This window comes from Lepidochelys kempii, chromosome 8 (assembly GCF_965140265.1).
Source record: "Lepidochelys kempii isolate rLepKem1 chromosome 8, rLepKem1.hap2, whole genome shotgun sequence".
Classification (NCBI taxonomy): Eukaryota; Metazoa; Chordata; order Testudines; family Cheloniidae; genus Lepidochelys; species Lepidochelys kempii.
Genome location: NC_133263.1, coordinates 5,047,807 through 5,061,876, shown reverse-complemented (window position 1 = coordinate 5,061,876; position 14,070 = coordinate 5,047,807). Strand labels below are relative to the sequence as shown.

The 14,070-nt window shown below is 50.2% G+C and overlaps 1 protein-coding gene across 4 annotated transcripts in view; it reads right to left on the bottom strand.

Moving 5' to 3' along the window:
• The window catches only part of LOC140915533 (LON peptidase N-terminal domain and RING finger protein 1-like), a 52,767-nt gene extending 39,012 nt beyond the window's left edge, over nt 1–13,755 (bottom strand). For 3 of the 4 annotated variants that reach the window (XM_073355289.1, XM_073355287.1, XM_073355290.1), the window contains exons 1-5: nt 12,731–13,754; nt 6,044–6,162; nt 2,794–2,916; nt 1,681–1,824; nt 682–832 (exon numbers count right to left, since the gene is read on the bottom strand). In XM_073355289.1, coding sequence (XP_073211390.1) covers nt 682–832; nt 1,681–1,824; nt 2,794–2,916; nt 6,044–6,162; nt 12,731–13,037 — 844 coding nt within the window. In that variant the 5' untranslated portion in view covers nt 13,038–13,754. Of the gene's footprint in view, nt 1–681; nt 833–1,680; nt 1,825–2,793; nt 2,917–6,043; nt 6,163–12,730 lie in introns of all 4 variants that reach the window. The other variant, XM_073355288.1, reaches the window with a different exon arrangement.
• Nucleotides 13,756–14,070: the final 315 nt, after the last annotated feature.

Below are 14,070 nucleotides of genomic sequence, written 5' to 3'. Positions count from 1 at the left end.
ATTGGGAATATTTCCACAGACTTCTGTAGGCTTCTGGTTTGAGAGCAAAGTAACTGCACTTGTCTTTTAAGCCTGTCTATGTGGAGGACACACTGTAACTGGAGCAGGCATTAACAGCTGCCTTTCTAAGTGAGAGTATGCATGGGGAAATCACCCTGCTAAATATGCTGGAAGCACATCTGCTGGAAGAAGGGAATTCACAGTACAAATGGGATGGGATGGAATTCACAACCACATGATGCTGTACTTCCAAATACAACTCCAACCTGAATCCAAATACCCCAAGCCAGTCCCCCCAGCCTACGAGACCAGGTGAGGGGGATAGACACTGTCCAGTTCAGGTCATGGCCTTCTGCTCTGTACTTCCTATGATGAGGAGTCTGAGAAGGTGTGACTCTAGGGTGGAGTTTGACCACATACAGTCAGAAGTCTCTGGAGTAGACTTCTCTACCCGGCTTGGTGAGGGGACACACTCTAGAGGAGACCGACAAAGCCTCATTAAGAAATGTTGGGTTTCCACAACCACTGAGACTCTTCTACTCTCCATGAATATTAAGCCCTATCCACCGTAGGTCCCAATGCCAAGAGAGAGGCTGCAAACTTCCCCTGCAATGGAGGACAGGGTGACACACACACTTGCGGCATTTCGATGGGCTTCCAGGTGTCTGCAAGGCCTCCTACCTAATGATCTCCCCTCTTGCTTCTCTGTCGAAGTCCCTGAGTCTTTCCTTCTCCTCAACCACCAGGCAGGCTGCTGGGGAATTTGAGGCTCCAACTGGCTAAGTTCAGACAAAGCTTCCCCCTTCCCATCCTCCGTCTCTCTCTCTGGATCCTGGATCACAAAAAATAAAAAGTCAAGCCTGATACCCCTGCCTCTCCTGCATTCCCCATAGACACGTCTGCACTACTGAGTCACAAGGGGGAAGGATTTTCCACTCATGCTGGGCATGGGAGCTCCCAGGGAAGGATTTTACACCCACACTACAGAGGAGAAACACACACACATTACAGAGGAGAACAAAGATGCCGTCCCCTTGTTATCCAACCGGGGCACCTATCATGCATGCAGAGGATGGCCAGTGTTGTGCTTAAAACATGGGCCAACTCTCTCCAAGCTCCGCCCACTCCCTGGGTATGGCTGAACCCACACTCCCCCGTCTCCACGTCCCTCCTCACCTGGCGGGGTCTCCCAGAGAGGGTAAAGTAACAATAGGAGAGGAGCTTTCATTAAGAGAGCTGGCCTGAATTTTTCCTCACGTAAAGCTTTTCAACAAAAAATCCCCCCTCCCTTTTTTTCCTCGAAAAATGAAACACGGGGGGGGGGGGGAATTTGCTGTCACATCTTTTGTTGCCTGAGATCAGTTTGGAAATATTTTGCTTACCAAAAACACAGCAGGGGGGAAAAATCTGGAAAATGGGCGTGTTCTCATACCTGCCCAATCCCTTCACGAGATGCGGGGGTATCGCTTTCCCGGTGTTCAACCCACCCTGTTCACCCCTTTGCGGTGCTGAATCTCTGCTAGCTGCAACTCCCTCCGTCTTTCCTTCACCCCCTTCCCAATCCCAGAGAAAGACACGTCAGTGCTCTTGGTTACACACACCCATCCCTCTGAGTGACTATCTTCACCTGATCTTTGCACCTGCACGCATAACCATAGCAGGCCCAACAGGCCTCCTCACCTGCCCACACTCTCCTGCCGCAGAGGGCCTTAGCAGAGGGCCTGCTCCTTCCTTCCCTGAGCTGGAGCTTTTAAAGTCCAGGCTGGCAGCACTCAGTAGTTCCACAACAGTGCCGGGCAGCGGGGAGTCATCCTGCGTGAGGAGCTGCAGGCAGAGGAGTCACGTCACACGTTTGGTGCAGGGAAAGCACACCATAAGGTGGAATGTGGATTCTAGATTGGGGTGGAAAAGTCTAAGCCCTCAACGCCCTCTGTCGTCCCTCCTCCCCTCACAACCCTCTATATTCTAGAAGCTAGGCAGGACCAAACTCCAGCCATGCCTGATGGCTATAGGACAGGGTAGAGATGAAGATCCAAGCCCAATTTCTTATCTTCAAAGCCTCTGGACAGAATCCTGGTTTCCTGCTGCAATGACACACCAGTTCTACCCATTGCCACACTAATGCCTGGGCAGCGCAGTGAGCCGGGAAGAAAGGGCGGTAGAAGACAGCGAATACGACGGTGGTGATTAACAGCCGTGGGGACTTTGCCAACAAAACTGGTACAACACGGGCAGGTGCAGGGCAAACCGCTCCACCCACAACCGTGTTCCTCGCCTTGGACTCGGATGGAGGAAACGTCTCTGTGCCCATGGAAGCATGCCAGGGGTAGCAAGCGGTGCCAAAGGTCATGGTGATTTCTGTAAGGGGAGGGACACCGGCCAAACAGGATCTGCACTGAGATCCCCGCACTCCGGGCTGGCTTGACTGCTCTTTTTTAACCAGCCTGGGTGCAGTGCCTTCGCTAAGCATTGCCAGGCCAGAGACTTGGAGCTGCGGCTCGAGAGGCAGTTTTCTGGACAGGAAAACTGCAAGGCTTTTGCCTGGGGAAGGTGGGGGGTGAGGGGAAGGAAGCCTGTTCATAGTTGCCCTCAGGAAGAGACTATTCCTCACTCCCACGCTGGCAGGGTTAGCGACTCGGTGGAGCAGGATGCCCAGTCTCCGGGAGGGAAGGAGCACCTCATCGCTCTATTCGAGGGCACTGAAATCCATGCCCAGATTTCTACCTCCTGGGGAAGTCGACAGGTTTAAAGTGGGGCCTGGCTCTTGGCTGAAAGGCCCCGGGGCACACTCACCTTTTCCATCTCGCGCTGAGCGGCAGGGAAGCTGGGATTCAGTGCAAGGCAATGGTGGAACTGCAGCAAGGCGTCGGACTTCTGCCCCATCTCCAGCAGCACCTTTCCTTTCCTGAAATAACCCTGCAGAGGAGCAAAGCAAATAGGACCGAGCCATACAGATTCCCCGTCCGGATTAGTCACCAGCTGGTTGTTTTCTTTTAAAGGGAACCTCATGCCTCTGAGAGGCGCGAGCTTGGCAGCCCTAGGAACCCAAGTCCTCATTATATCTGCTCAACAGGCAGCATTAATATAAGTTTGCCTACCAACGCAGACCTTGCGGAACCCCCTAAAAGAAACCCCAAATGGCCACTTCGGCTTCCCTCTGAGAAGCCCCATGAACTGAGCTATGAATCCCATGAATGTCATAAAAAGCCGTGTGTGGAGAAATGTGAACTCCGTACTGCTGCTGTCTCCAAGAATCACAGAAATTACAGATGGAAGAGACAAGAAGGCACCTAGTCCCGCTGAGCAGTACAGAATGTTTTGGAGACTGTGTTTTTAACACACTGCCAACATGGGTACTGCATGATATGGCTGGTTTTCTATAGGATAGCGACCTACTACTGCTGCTGGCTCATAACTTTACTCTTTAAGCTCACACACGAGTGTTTGTTCTGTGGTGCTAAAACAGGGGTCAGCAACCTTTGAGAAGTGGCAGGCCAAGTCTTCATTAATTTAAGGTTTCACATGCCAGGAGTAAATCTTACATTTACAGGGGCCCCCGACGGAGCCCCAGACTGGCAGCGGGGTTCAACATTCAATATTTGCAACTTGTCACTTAATTTGGTTAATGTGCTTCCAAGCAAGACACACCCGATGACTGTGTAGAGAGCAAGCGCGTGAGTTCAGCATTAGCAATGGACCATGAGCCCGGCTTGGTAACCAGCTGCACCAGGGCTGCTGGAAGGTGGTGGCATTCAAAGGTTGGATCCTCTGCACAATGAGCACATTTTCCCATCCACTCTCTAGATCTCTGTTGCTGCTCTCTGCAAGCTGTCCCTTTCCCAGACATCCCCCAGGGACACAGGGAAGGGCCACCATGAAAGTTTTCCAAACTATAGGCCAAGGAAGGCTAGAAGAAACCCCTTAGTGGCTATTGCATTTCCCCTGCACTGCCGGGACCTGGCTCCAAATTAACCTGAGCTGAGGGTAAGATATTTGCATCTGGGTGGAAATTTGGCAGTTTTGGAGTCCAAAGAAAATTTGTGACACTGAAAAGAAAAATCCTCTCATCTTTCTGTATAATTTGTATTAGTACAGCCATTAAAGACATAGCACCACATGGTGCACTCCAGCCAAGCAATGCTCAGTGCAGAAAATGAGGGGACAAAGACACCTTTGTGCTCAGTCCCCAGTGTAAATTAGAGCAACCTCAAGGCTGCTGTAATTTACATCCGATTGCCCACAGCCCCCAAACCTCCAGTTCACTCCAGCCATGCTCTCTCTTTTCCTTGATGTGCCCCTGGTACACAGTGGGCTGCAAGGGAAGACAGCACAGAGCCAGCCATGCCCGCTCTTCCCATGGGGACCCACTTATGCTGAGAGTACTCCCTCATGGGGAGATCTGGCTGCCCTTGTGTAGCTGGAGAAGTATAAAGGGGCCACAACGCCACAGAGAATCCAGCCCACACTGTGCAAACACACACAGAGAAACCAGATCTCTCCAAAACCTGGGCAAGTGAGCTCAGAAAAATCAAACGGCATGAACATTTGTCACTGTCATATTATGTAAAAGGCCATGCTACTCCCTTGCTCACAGACGCTGAACGAGGGCCAAAGAAAAAGAGGTCAGCTCCACCCATGGTGAACAAGAGCCTGTGTCATAAAGAAACCATGGGCCCATAGTCTGGCATAATCAGCCAGCTCAGTTTAAGCAGGCAGGCTGGAGACCGAGCTGCCTTTCCCCTTCAAGGTCTGGCCTGAAATCTCTAGCAGGGCGCTGGAGGTGGGAGGGAGCCATGCATATAACTCCTTTTATACTGGGCTTGTCTAGCAAATATCCTGTTGTACCTGGCCTGTGGGGGGAAAGCCAAGAAGAAAGCACCTACTTCCAGCATTTAGTGAGCTACAGGAGATCTCACCATAGAGAAAACAACTCTATTTTGCCTGGCAACATACAAGGGAACAACAACTGTGCCAGCGGTAACAAAAAATGGCCTGGTCCCCTTATGCCTTTGCAACACTAACTATATAAGGGATGAACTTCCTGCCAAAAGCACCTTGGAAAACGCCATCTGATTTCCCAAGAGAAGGGATGAGGGAAGTGTTCCCACCTGTGAGCGTCTGTCCTCAAAGGCTCGATAGTTTACAGCATCACATGACAACACAGAGGCGTCGCATCGTGGTGGAGCATTGCAATGCACAAAACAAATGGTGTGCGCTTGATAGTCTAGCAAGTTAATGCTTGATCCAATACCCATTAGAGTCAATGGAAAGAGTCTCAATTTTTATAACAGGCATGGGATCAGGCCCTAAGACTCATGGGATGCTGATCTGCCCATGAATTTCAGGAAGAGCGGCCAAAAGGCAAAGCACCCTGGAGCTGGAGGGGGGAAGAGGCTTAATGGAGAAGACCCTCTAAAACTGCAACAGCTGGAGAAGGGGAGGGATAGCTCAGTGGTTTGAGCATTGACCTGCTAAACCCAGGGCTGTGAGTTCAATCCTTGAGGGGGCGATTTGGGGCAAAAATTGGGGATTGGTTCCGCTTTGAACAGCGGTTGGACTAGAAGACCTCTTGAGGTCCATTCCAACCCTGATATTCTGTGAGTTCTGAGTCCCAGTGCTGAATCCTCATGCACCAGCAGATAAGTTGCTAGGTGCATCCTGTTTGATAACAGATTCAAATTTTGCTCTTAAATATTTGTAGGACCCCCTCCCCATCTCCTTTGGACAGCTCTAACTCTCTCCGGGGCAGGGCAGGGGTTCATAGAAGTGTGGCAAAACAAGATCAGGGAGATGCGTGGGGCCAAATGAAGCCCTCTGGAGAAGCGGGGAGGGAGAGCTCGCCAGCATTTTTAACCCCCTATTTAGAGTTCTAACCGTCCCAGGAATGAAATCCCCCTGTCCCTGTGAGCAGATGGCTACAGCCCCAAGCTCAAGCTCAACATTTTGCACCACATTTTGTTTCAAGGAGCCGTTGTAGCCCACAGCAAGTGCCCCATCCACCTTCTTGTAGCAGAACAAACCCACTAGCCATGCACTGACGCACCTCAAACTCTTCTGGCTCACTCCGGCACACCACCTCCAAATCCTCCAGCGCCTCTGAATACTGCTGCAGGGCCACATACACCTCCGACCGGCACAGCCTCAGCGAAACATCATCAGGAGCTGCAGGCAGAAGCCCTCAGTGCCGTTAATACAAGGTCTGCACTCAGGATCTCCTATACACGGCAAGCCACATTCTGACCTAGTGCAAACAGGTGCAAGTCCTATGGAAATCTCCTGGACAAATGCAACTGGGAGGAAGGGGGGTGTACAACATCAGAAAACAGGTGTCAGGGGTAAGTAGTGTAACTTGCACTGACTTGGCATTGGATGAACAAGGCAAAATAAGCACAGCTTGCACATCGGAGCGCGGAGGAGAGGGTGTAGAAGGAAAGCCAGCCAACAGGATAAAACAGTTGTGACAACTGTTTTGCACACTCATTGTATGCCAAATCGGTGAGACTTGCGCTATGTTATCACATACACTTGCATTTGCATTCTGATCAATTTACGCCATGATTCTGTCACCACTAAATTCACACTGTTGGCCCTAATTATTTTTTGTTAATGACTTAATTTCAGGCCAGGATGCAGAAGAGTCCATAAGGCAATGAATATGCAGGTTAGCACTCTCAGAGTAGAATATTCACATCAGGCACATGACTAAGAGATCTTATCCAGCTAACTAGATGATCCAGTCTGACGTGAGTCACAGATGTCAATATTTTATAACAGGAACTGGTAATGCAAAAGCAGGCTACGATTAAACTAGAGTTGGTCAACAAAGCTAAAGACTATATAATTCCAGACCTTAATTCATGAAAACTCTGAAATTTTCAAAGCTGTTTTAATTCTGCTGGGTTTCCAAATGGGCCCAGTTTTTCATTTTTGATCCACAAATATTTACAAGGACTTCTTTTATCTGCATTACTATATTCCCATGGTTTGGAAATTTCTCAAAAATGATTTTTTTTTCAATTTTGAAATAGACACTTTTCATTTAGGGTGTACTTCTGATTTTTTGCAGAAGCCTGGCGCGTGGTGAATTGGTCCGATCCAGAGTGGTACAAGCGTCAAAAACAAAAGAAAACAAACTGAAAACTGATCAGTAAAAAATGAAAATGATACATAAAACATGAAGAAAACTGTTTTTCAACTGAAAGTTTTTGACCAGTTCTACTTACTTAGGGTATCCCAAGTAAACTACCCACCCTTAGAATAATGAATCATGTATATTATCGTAATGCCTAAGGACCAGCAAAGATTGGGGCCCCACTGTGCTTGGTGCTGTAAAAACACAGAGTAAGAGACAATCTCTCTCCAGAATAGATGAGCCAGACACAGGCTATGGGAAAAGGACAGAATAACAAGCAGAGCAATCAGTTACAAATCAGACTGCTTAGAGACAGGAAATCAGAGCTTCCATTTCATCTAGTCCCTTTCCTTGCTAATGCTGAACTGCTCCCTGGTTTTTAATCTCAGGTGCTTGGTGTAATAAGGCTGAATCACAGCCAGCATCCCTTCAGAGACTATTCAACAATCTATGAAACCTAGGGATTCCCCTTTCCCACCCCAAATATCCAGCCTTCAATTTCCCTTCATTCCAATTTATCCTGATGTACCCAATCTCTTAGCAAGACCTCAACTGAGTGGAATCTGACCATGCATATTAGAGCTGCCTTTCAAGAACAGGACCTATTGGTTCAAAGTTGGGGGGTGAGGTAGGGAAAGGGGCTGTTCTCCAGACATCCAGGAGCAGTCTTTTGGGACACAGCTGTGCTTCTGTGGCTGGAGAAAGAATATAAATAGTCCCTGTGGTGGGCTGTTGCCATAGAAGGCCCAGGGGCGTCTGCTGTGAGTCACTGAGCGATGCTGCTGTGAGACATTCCAAAACAACATGTTGGCTGAGGACCCATAGGCTGCAGGGACACGAGACAGCCACTAGGTCCGTCTGACCAAGTGTTTGCTATTTCCATGTCAAGGAAGATGGATGGAGGAGGAATATGGAACAAAGAGAGGGAATCTGTATCCCTTATTGGCCAGATTCCCAGCTGGTGTAAATCAGCATAAATTCAATGCATCTACACCAATTTACACCTGCTGAGGTTCTGGCTCTATGTTTTCAAGTATAAATTTAGACTGAGATTCCCCAAAGCAGCCTACGGGAGCGAGGAATTCAGTTCTCAATGACAGATTAATTGCAGTTGGGCACCTTCAAAGTTCCCCGCTTTAGTACCAACGAAAGGTGCCATAGTGCCCATTCTACAGACCTCTGCTAGCTCCTGGACAGACGCTTACACTGGGCCTCATCCACTGACCTGGTGGGATCACCTCTAAGGTTTGCCTTTCTTCCAGCACTTCCACTGTGGATTCCAGGGGGACTGCTGATGTCACATGGCCACTTGTTCACTAACACCCCCAATTCTAATTTCATAGAGGTTACCGGATAAGCATAAGATGATATTACTTTCAGACCCTACTGACCTAGGCTGGATTTCAGCCGATGACTTGTAGCTAAAAGGCTCCCTGGGTCAACTGGTCATACCATATATTAATTTGCAGAGGGGGCCACCTATCCCCCAGTGTGCTGGTAATTTTCCTGGCCAAGCAGTCTGTCTATGAATATTTTCTCCCTTTCAGGTTTCAGAGTAGCAGCCGTGTTAGTCTGTATTCACAAAAAGAAAAGGAGGACTTGTGGCACCTTAGAGACTAACCAATTTATTTGAGCATAAGCTTTCGTGAGCTACAGCTGAATGCATCCGATGAAGTGAGCTGTAGCTCACAAAAGCTTATGCTCAAATAAATTGGTTAGTCTCTAGGGTGCCACAAGTCCTCCTTTTCTTTTTCTCTCTTTCAGTCACTCCTCGTGAGAATGTTACATGACTGCTGATGGGTACAAGCTTAATCAATGAGAAAGCCTGGCTGTGAACCCCCTGCCCATCTCTGTAATCCACAGCTGGCAATGCACAGCAGATTAGAGAGAGAAAATACTAATTATACTGCTGGCTCTCCAGCATTCCCAGGAAGGCTCATCTCCCCGAGCACTCCAGATGCTAACTTCGGAATGTGAGGAAAGGCCAGCTCGATAACATCGCCTCCGTGTTTGTGCTGGGGAAGCCGTCACCCTGCAGGGGGTTTACTCGGGTGGGTTTCGTTTGGGCTGCCCTGGTGCGTTAAAGTGAGAGCTTGACAGCAGAGACCCAGAACCAAGCTATAACAAGGGCAGGCGCGTCCTTCTGAGTGAACAGAAACGCAGTGGCCAGGCATCCACCTCTGGAAATTCATTTGTGGACAAAGAATAGTCTTGAGAAAAGAAGACAGAGGAGGGAACTGATGACAGTCTTCATATGTGTGAAGGGCTGTTCTAAGGAGGATGGTGATCAAATGTTCTCCATGTCCACTGAAGGCAGGATAAGAAGTGATGTTAATCTGTAGCTTCAGGTTAGGTATTAGGAAAACTCTCTAACTATAAAGGTAGTTAAGTTCTGGAATAGGCATCCAAGAGAGGTTGTAAAATCCCCATCATGGCAAGCTTTTAAGAATAGGTTAGAGAGGGACGGTCTGGGTTTATTTGGCCCTGCCTTAGTACAGGAAGCTGGACTTGACGACTTCTCGAGGTCCCTTCCAGTCCTACATTTTGGTGATTCTATGATTTTATGACTAAGGGGGGCAAAAATCTGCTGCTTGATGTGAGTGTTAAACTCCCACTCTAAGCTCTAAGAAAACTCAGCCAAGGACTGCTCTGTAGCCAAAGAGGAAAAGGGCCTTGGGCTAAAATTGAGCAACAAACTGGAAACGCTTTCCAAGCAGTTATAGTAATTTAACTACAGATAAGAGATTCTAGCAAAACCGCTCTGAAGAAGACACGCTGCTGAAATGTTAGCAGCGCTCTCTTCTCCATAATAAAACAATCGTAAGCGCTCTGAACATATGCTCTGGTGGATTGCTCTGTAGAAGCCTGAGGGTGTTTGGGGTGTGCAGCGGATTTGGGCTTGGTTTGCTAGGTACGTTTCCCAAGCACACAACACTGCCAGTGTACCTGAATCCTCTGCCGTTCCAGGCCTAGGCTCTGATACAGTTCTGCCAATGAGCCGCAGTCCTGGCGGGCAGACAGCTGTGACTGTGATGGCCAATGAGACTATTTATTCATGCAAACATACCTGTCTTTACTGTAACCTTGCCCACATCCCCATGTGTCTCTTTATCCACCTGTTTCAGAGTAACAGCCGTGTTAGTCTGTATTCGCAAAAAGAAAAGGAGTACTTGTGGCACCTTAGAGACTAACCAATTTATTTGAGCATAAGCTTTCGTGAGCTACAGCTCACTTCATTGGATGCACCTGTTGTGTCTTGTCATAATCCTGGAGAATGAGCTCTCTAGAGTAGCAGTTGCCTTTCCTTACTTATCTGCTCGGTGCCTAGCACAACAGGGCTCTGATCTCTGACTGGGTCTCCTCTCCCGGGTGATAGTACTATATATATAATAGAAGGAGATGCAGCCCCTCCTCCCAATGCTAGTCTTTGAGCCAGGACTGCCAACCAAACTGAGCTGTGCAGTGTGTCTTGTTAAGACGAGAAATGGAAACCACGGTGAAATCACAACTCATTTTTCATTTGGGGCCTGAGCGGAGCTCAGAATCCGGAGGGGAAGAGCTAGGGTGTGACTATTTTGCACTACTTCACCTGTCCCCTTCATGTGTGTGTAAAGACAGAATGCCATGGCCATTAGTATTCACAGGTTTAATGATGCCTACAGATCGTGTTTATTTGCCACGTGCATCGAGACACATGTGAACTTGAGCTTGCAGGGGAAAGTTCAAGATCTGGCTAGATGTTCTTTTTGTGAATGTTCTGTTTTACGTCTGTGGTTGTTGCCTAATGGTATTTCATAATCTTGATTGCCACTATAAGTTAAGGAGAGGTCCACGATTCCCACTGATATACTAGCTCATTGGCAAAAGTGACATAAGGCAACTGATGGATTAACAAAGCACTGCCTTTGGTTAACTGCAAAGTGCTTTTTCATTTCCCTTGAAAATAATACAATTTTTTAAAATGTTGTTTATAGACAGGCAGTATCCATGACCAAGATGGGAAGTTCTTCTGGGCAGGGATTGAATATTTTCTCTATGTTTGTACAACGCCGAGCACCAGGAGACTGGTGCAACAGCAATTCAAATGATAAGAATAAAGACAAGTTGGGGATATGGTAAGCATAGAACCAAGAACCTTTGGAGCACACATATAGTGTAACAAGGATTTGGAACTTTGAACATTTTTCTTACATTTCTTTTGCAGGAATCCCATGATGTAAAATAAAACAGTAATGAAAATGTTAATTAACACACCGGCATGCATTTGCTTCAAGACTGTTGATCAAGCAATGGTGATGCTGAAAAGTGATGCATGCCTTTTGTTAATATGTTGGATAAAAGGATCTGCTCAGGACACAGTGAGGATTTATTAGCCATCAGCAAATTAGTTACATAGAAACACTGCATTCCCAGGTGCTGGTACTATGGTGATTAATGAATCAATATTTGTGCCATGCACTGGAAATGCAAAACTCTAGCTAAACGCTAAGTGGTACTCAGTATTGTTCCTGTCCTAGGAGCAATCCACATTCCCTCCTATGATCAGAAAATACAGGGCCTGATCCTGCCGGCAAACTTCCCCTGGAGGTCAATCCTAAAAGAAGACTGCAGGATCCAGCCCTGGCCCTTGGAGACCTGGGAGAGTAGAGAATTAGCCAACCCTTGGCTAAGAGTCTTTGCCATGGCTGTACTCTCCCAAGAGGCAGCGGTGACTCAGACAGGTGTAACTGTGGGTGGATACAGGGCGATGGTCTCACAACCCTGCTGATGATTTTCCATCTTCATAGCCTTTTTCCAAATGGCTCCAGCCCCTGTGACCAGCAAAGTTGGGCAAAGAACTTCCTCTGGGACTGACACACCGCTGGATGTGAGCACTCTGCAGCTACTGGTCTTCCAACTTCTAAACCAGCTGTTCCCCTCCCATCCTCTCATAAACTCACAGCCCCCCCCCCCCCGTAAATAATGGCTCCGATTCCGCTGCCATTTACACACATAAAACCCTTTGGACTAGTGGCTGACAGCAGAATTTGCCCCAGCAACTGTACCCTTCGCCCTGCTGAAGAAGATGCCCCTGAAGGAAGAGCAATGACTGCTCACACGCCTGGAGGGAAGCTATATACGTGCAGGTGAATAACGTAAACAGGGCGCAGGGCTTGCAAAAGAAAATATCGGCAACTGCATGACAAGCAGAGGGCTGTCGCTATCTGAACTTTGGAGCTTTGGTACAGATGATAATAAAAGTGCCCTTTTGAAAGTCCTGCGGGGTGGGGTGGGGAGGAATTAAGCCCTTCATCTGCGCAAGCCTGGTGAAAATGAGGTTGGCTTCAGCTGCATCGGTGGGTGACACCGGGCGAAGGCACAGCGTCGTGCGCGGAGCTCTGATGGTGGGGTTCCCATCTCAGCTAATAAAGCGGCTCTTTATTGACGGGAAACTGATAACGAGAGAGACGGTGCCGCCTCAGAAGCAGGCGCGCCTGGCGAGAAGTTACATAACCAGGAACGGGTGGGGGTTCGCTTTGTTTGGGTGCCTGGATCCAGACGTTGACCAGCCTCCCTCCCCACCACCCCCAGACCCTTGACCCCCCCCGCCACGCTTACCCAGTTCGAGCCCCTTCTGGGTTGCCCTCAGGGCGGCCCTGTAGTCGCGGCTCCTGAGCAGATCTTGCAGGTGGCTTTGCAGCCGGGCCAGCTTGGTGTCCCGGTCCAGGCACTTCTCCAGCAGGCTGCCCAGCAGGACGTTGCCCTGAACAGCCCTCAAGCCCAGGAGTTTCAACCTCCCCCGGCACAGAAGGCAGCGGGAGGGCAGCGCGTCGCCCAGGCACCGCTTGCAGAAAGAGTGGCCGCAGGAGACGGTCACCGGGTCCCACAGGACAAACCGACAAGCGGGGCAGAGGAAAACTTCCATCGCGGGGAGCTACCGCGACCTTCCCGGGGCAGCGGCGCGCCGCATGGGCGGGCGCCGGGGGATGCGCCCCTGGAGCGGGGGACACTGCGCCCCGGCAAGCAGGGGAGACGGGGAGCGGGGCTGCGCCCCTAAACAAGGCGAGGGGCGCAGCTCTGTCCTGGCTTCTCCTTCCCCTGGCTGCCCGGGACCCGCGCAGGTTGCTCGGGGTGGCCCCTGTCTCCTGCCCCCAGCGCTTTCCTCCGACGCCTGCCTCCTTCTCCGGCTCGCCGGCCGCCCAGCCCCTGCCCGGGCTCAGCGCCGCGCCGGGGGGGCTGCTGCTGCGGGACCCATCCGGATGCACCCAAGGACCCTCCCACGCCCCTTACCCCATCCCCGCCCGCCGCGCCTGGCTGGCTGGCGTGCACCCCCTGGGGGCAGCGGGGCTCGCTCGGGCTCCCCGCGGGTGACACCCCCTCCGCGCTTTTCCTTCCCCCTTCCTGCGTGCCGGGGTCCCCGTCTCCGACCCGCTCTGACCAAGCAGCAGGTTTCCCCGGATCTCCCCTTTCGCATCCCTTCTGCTGCCCTGCCTGGGGGAGGAGGCTGCTCCTCCCACCCTCCTCTTCCCCGGGAGGAAGGCAGAGGGGGGCCAGGTGGGTGCAGCCACTTCCCCGGGGCTGGAGCAGCCCGGCTCCATCCCCGAAGAGCGATTTGTCGGGGGGGGGGGGGAAGGGGGTGTTGCCGCCCCCCTTGCGGCTTGCAAACGCTTTTGTTGCTTGCACAAAACTACATTACGTAAAATCTAGAGCAGCCCCCATGTGATGCGGCTCCGGCGTCTGCCCATTGGCGAGCGGCTCAGGCCCGCCCCTGTTGTGAAACGAACCTTGCAGGCGGCATTTCATAACCTGCTCCGAAGTCGGCAGTTTAAAGAGACAAAACAGACAGAGGGTGGGAGAAAATATGCTTTCTATTATCCCTGTTAGCCCGATGGGAAAGTGACACCCAGGGAGATCAAGAGATTTCCTCCAGGCCACACACGAGTCCACACCACAGCTGC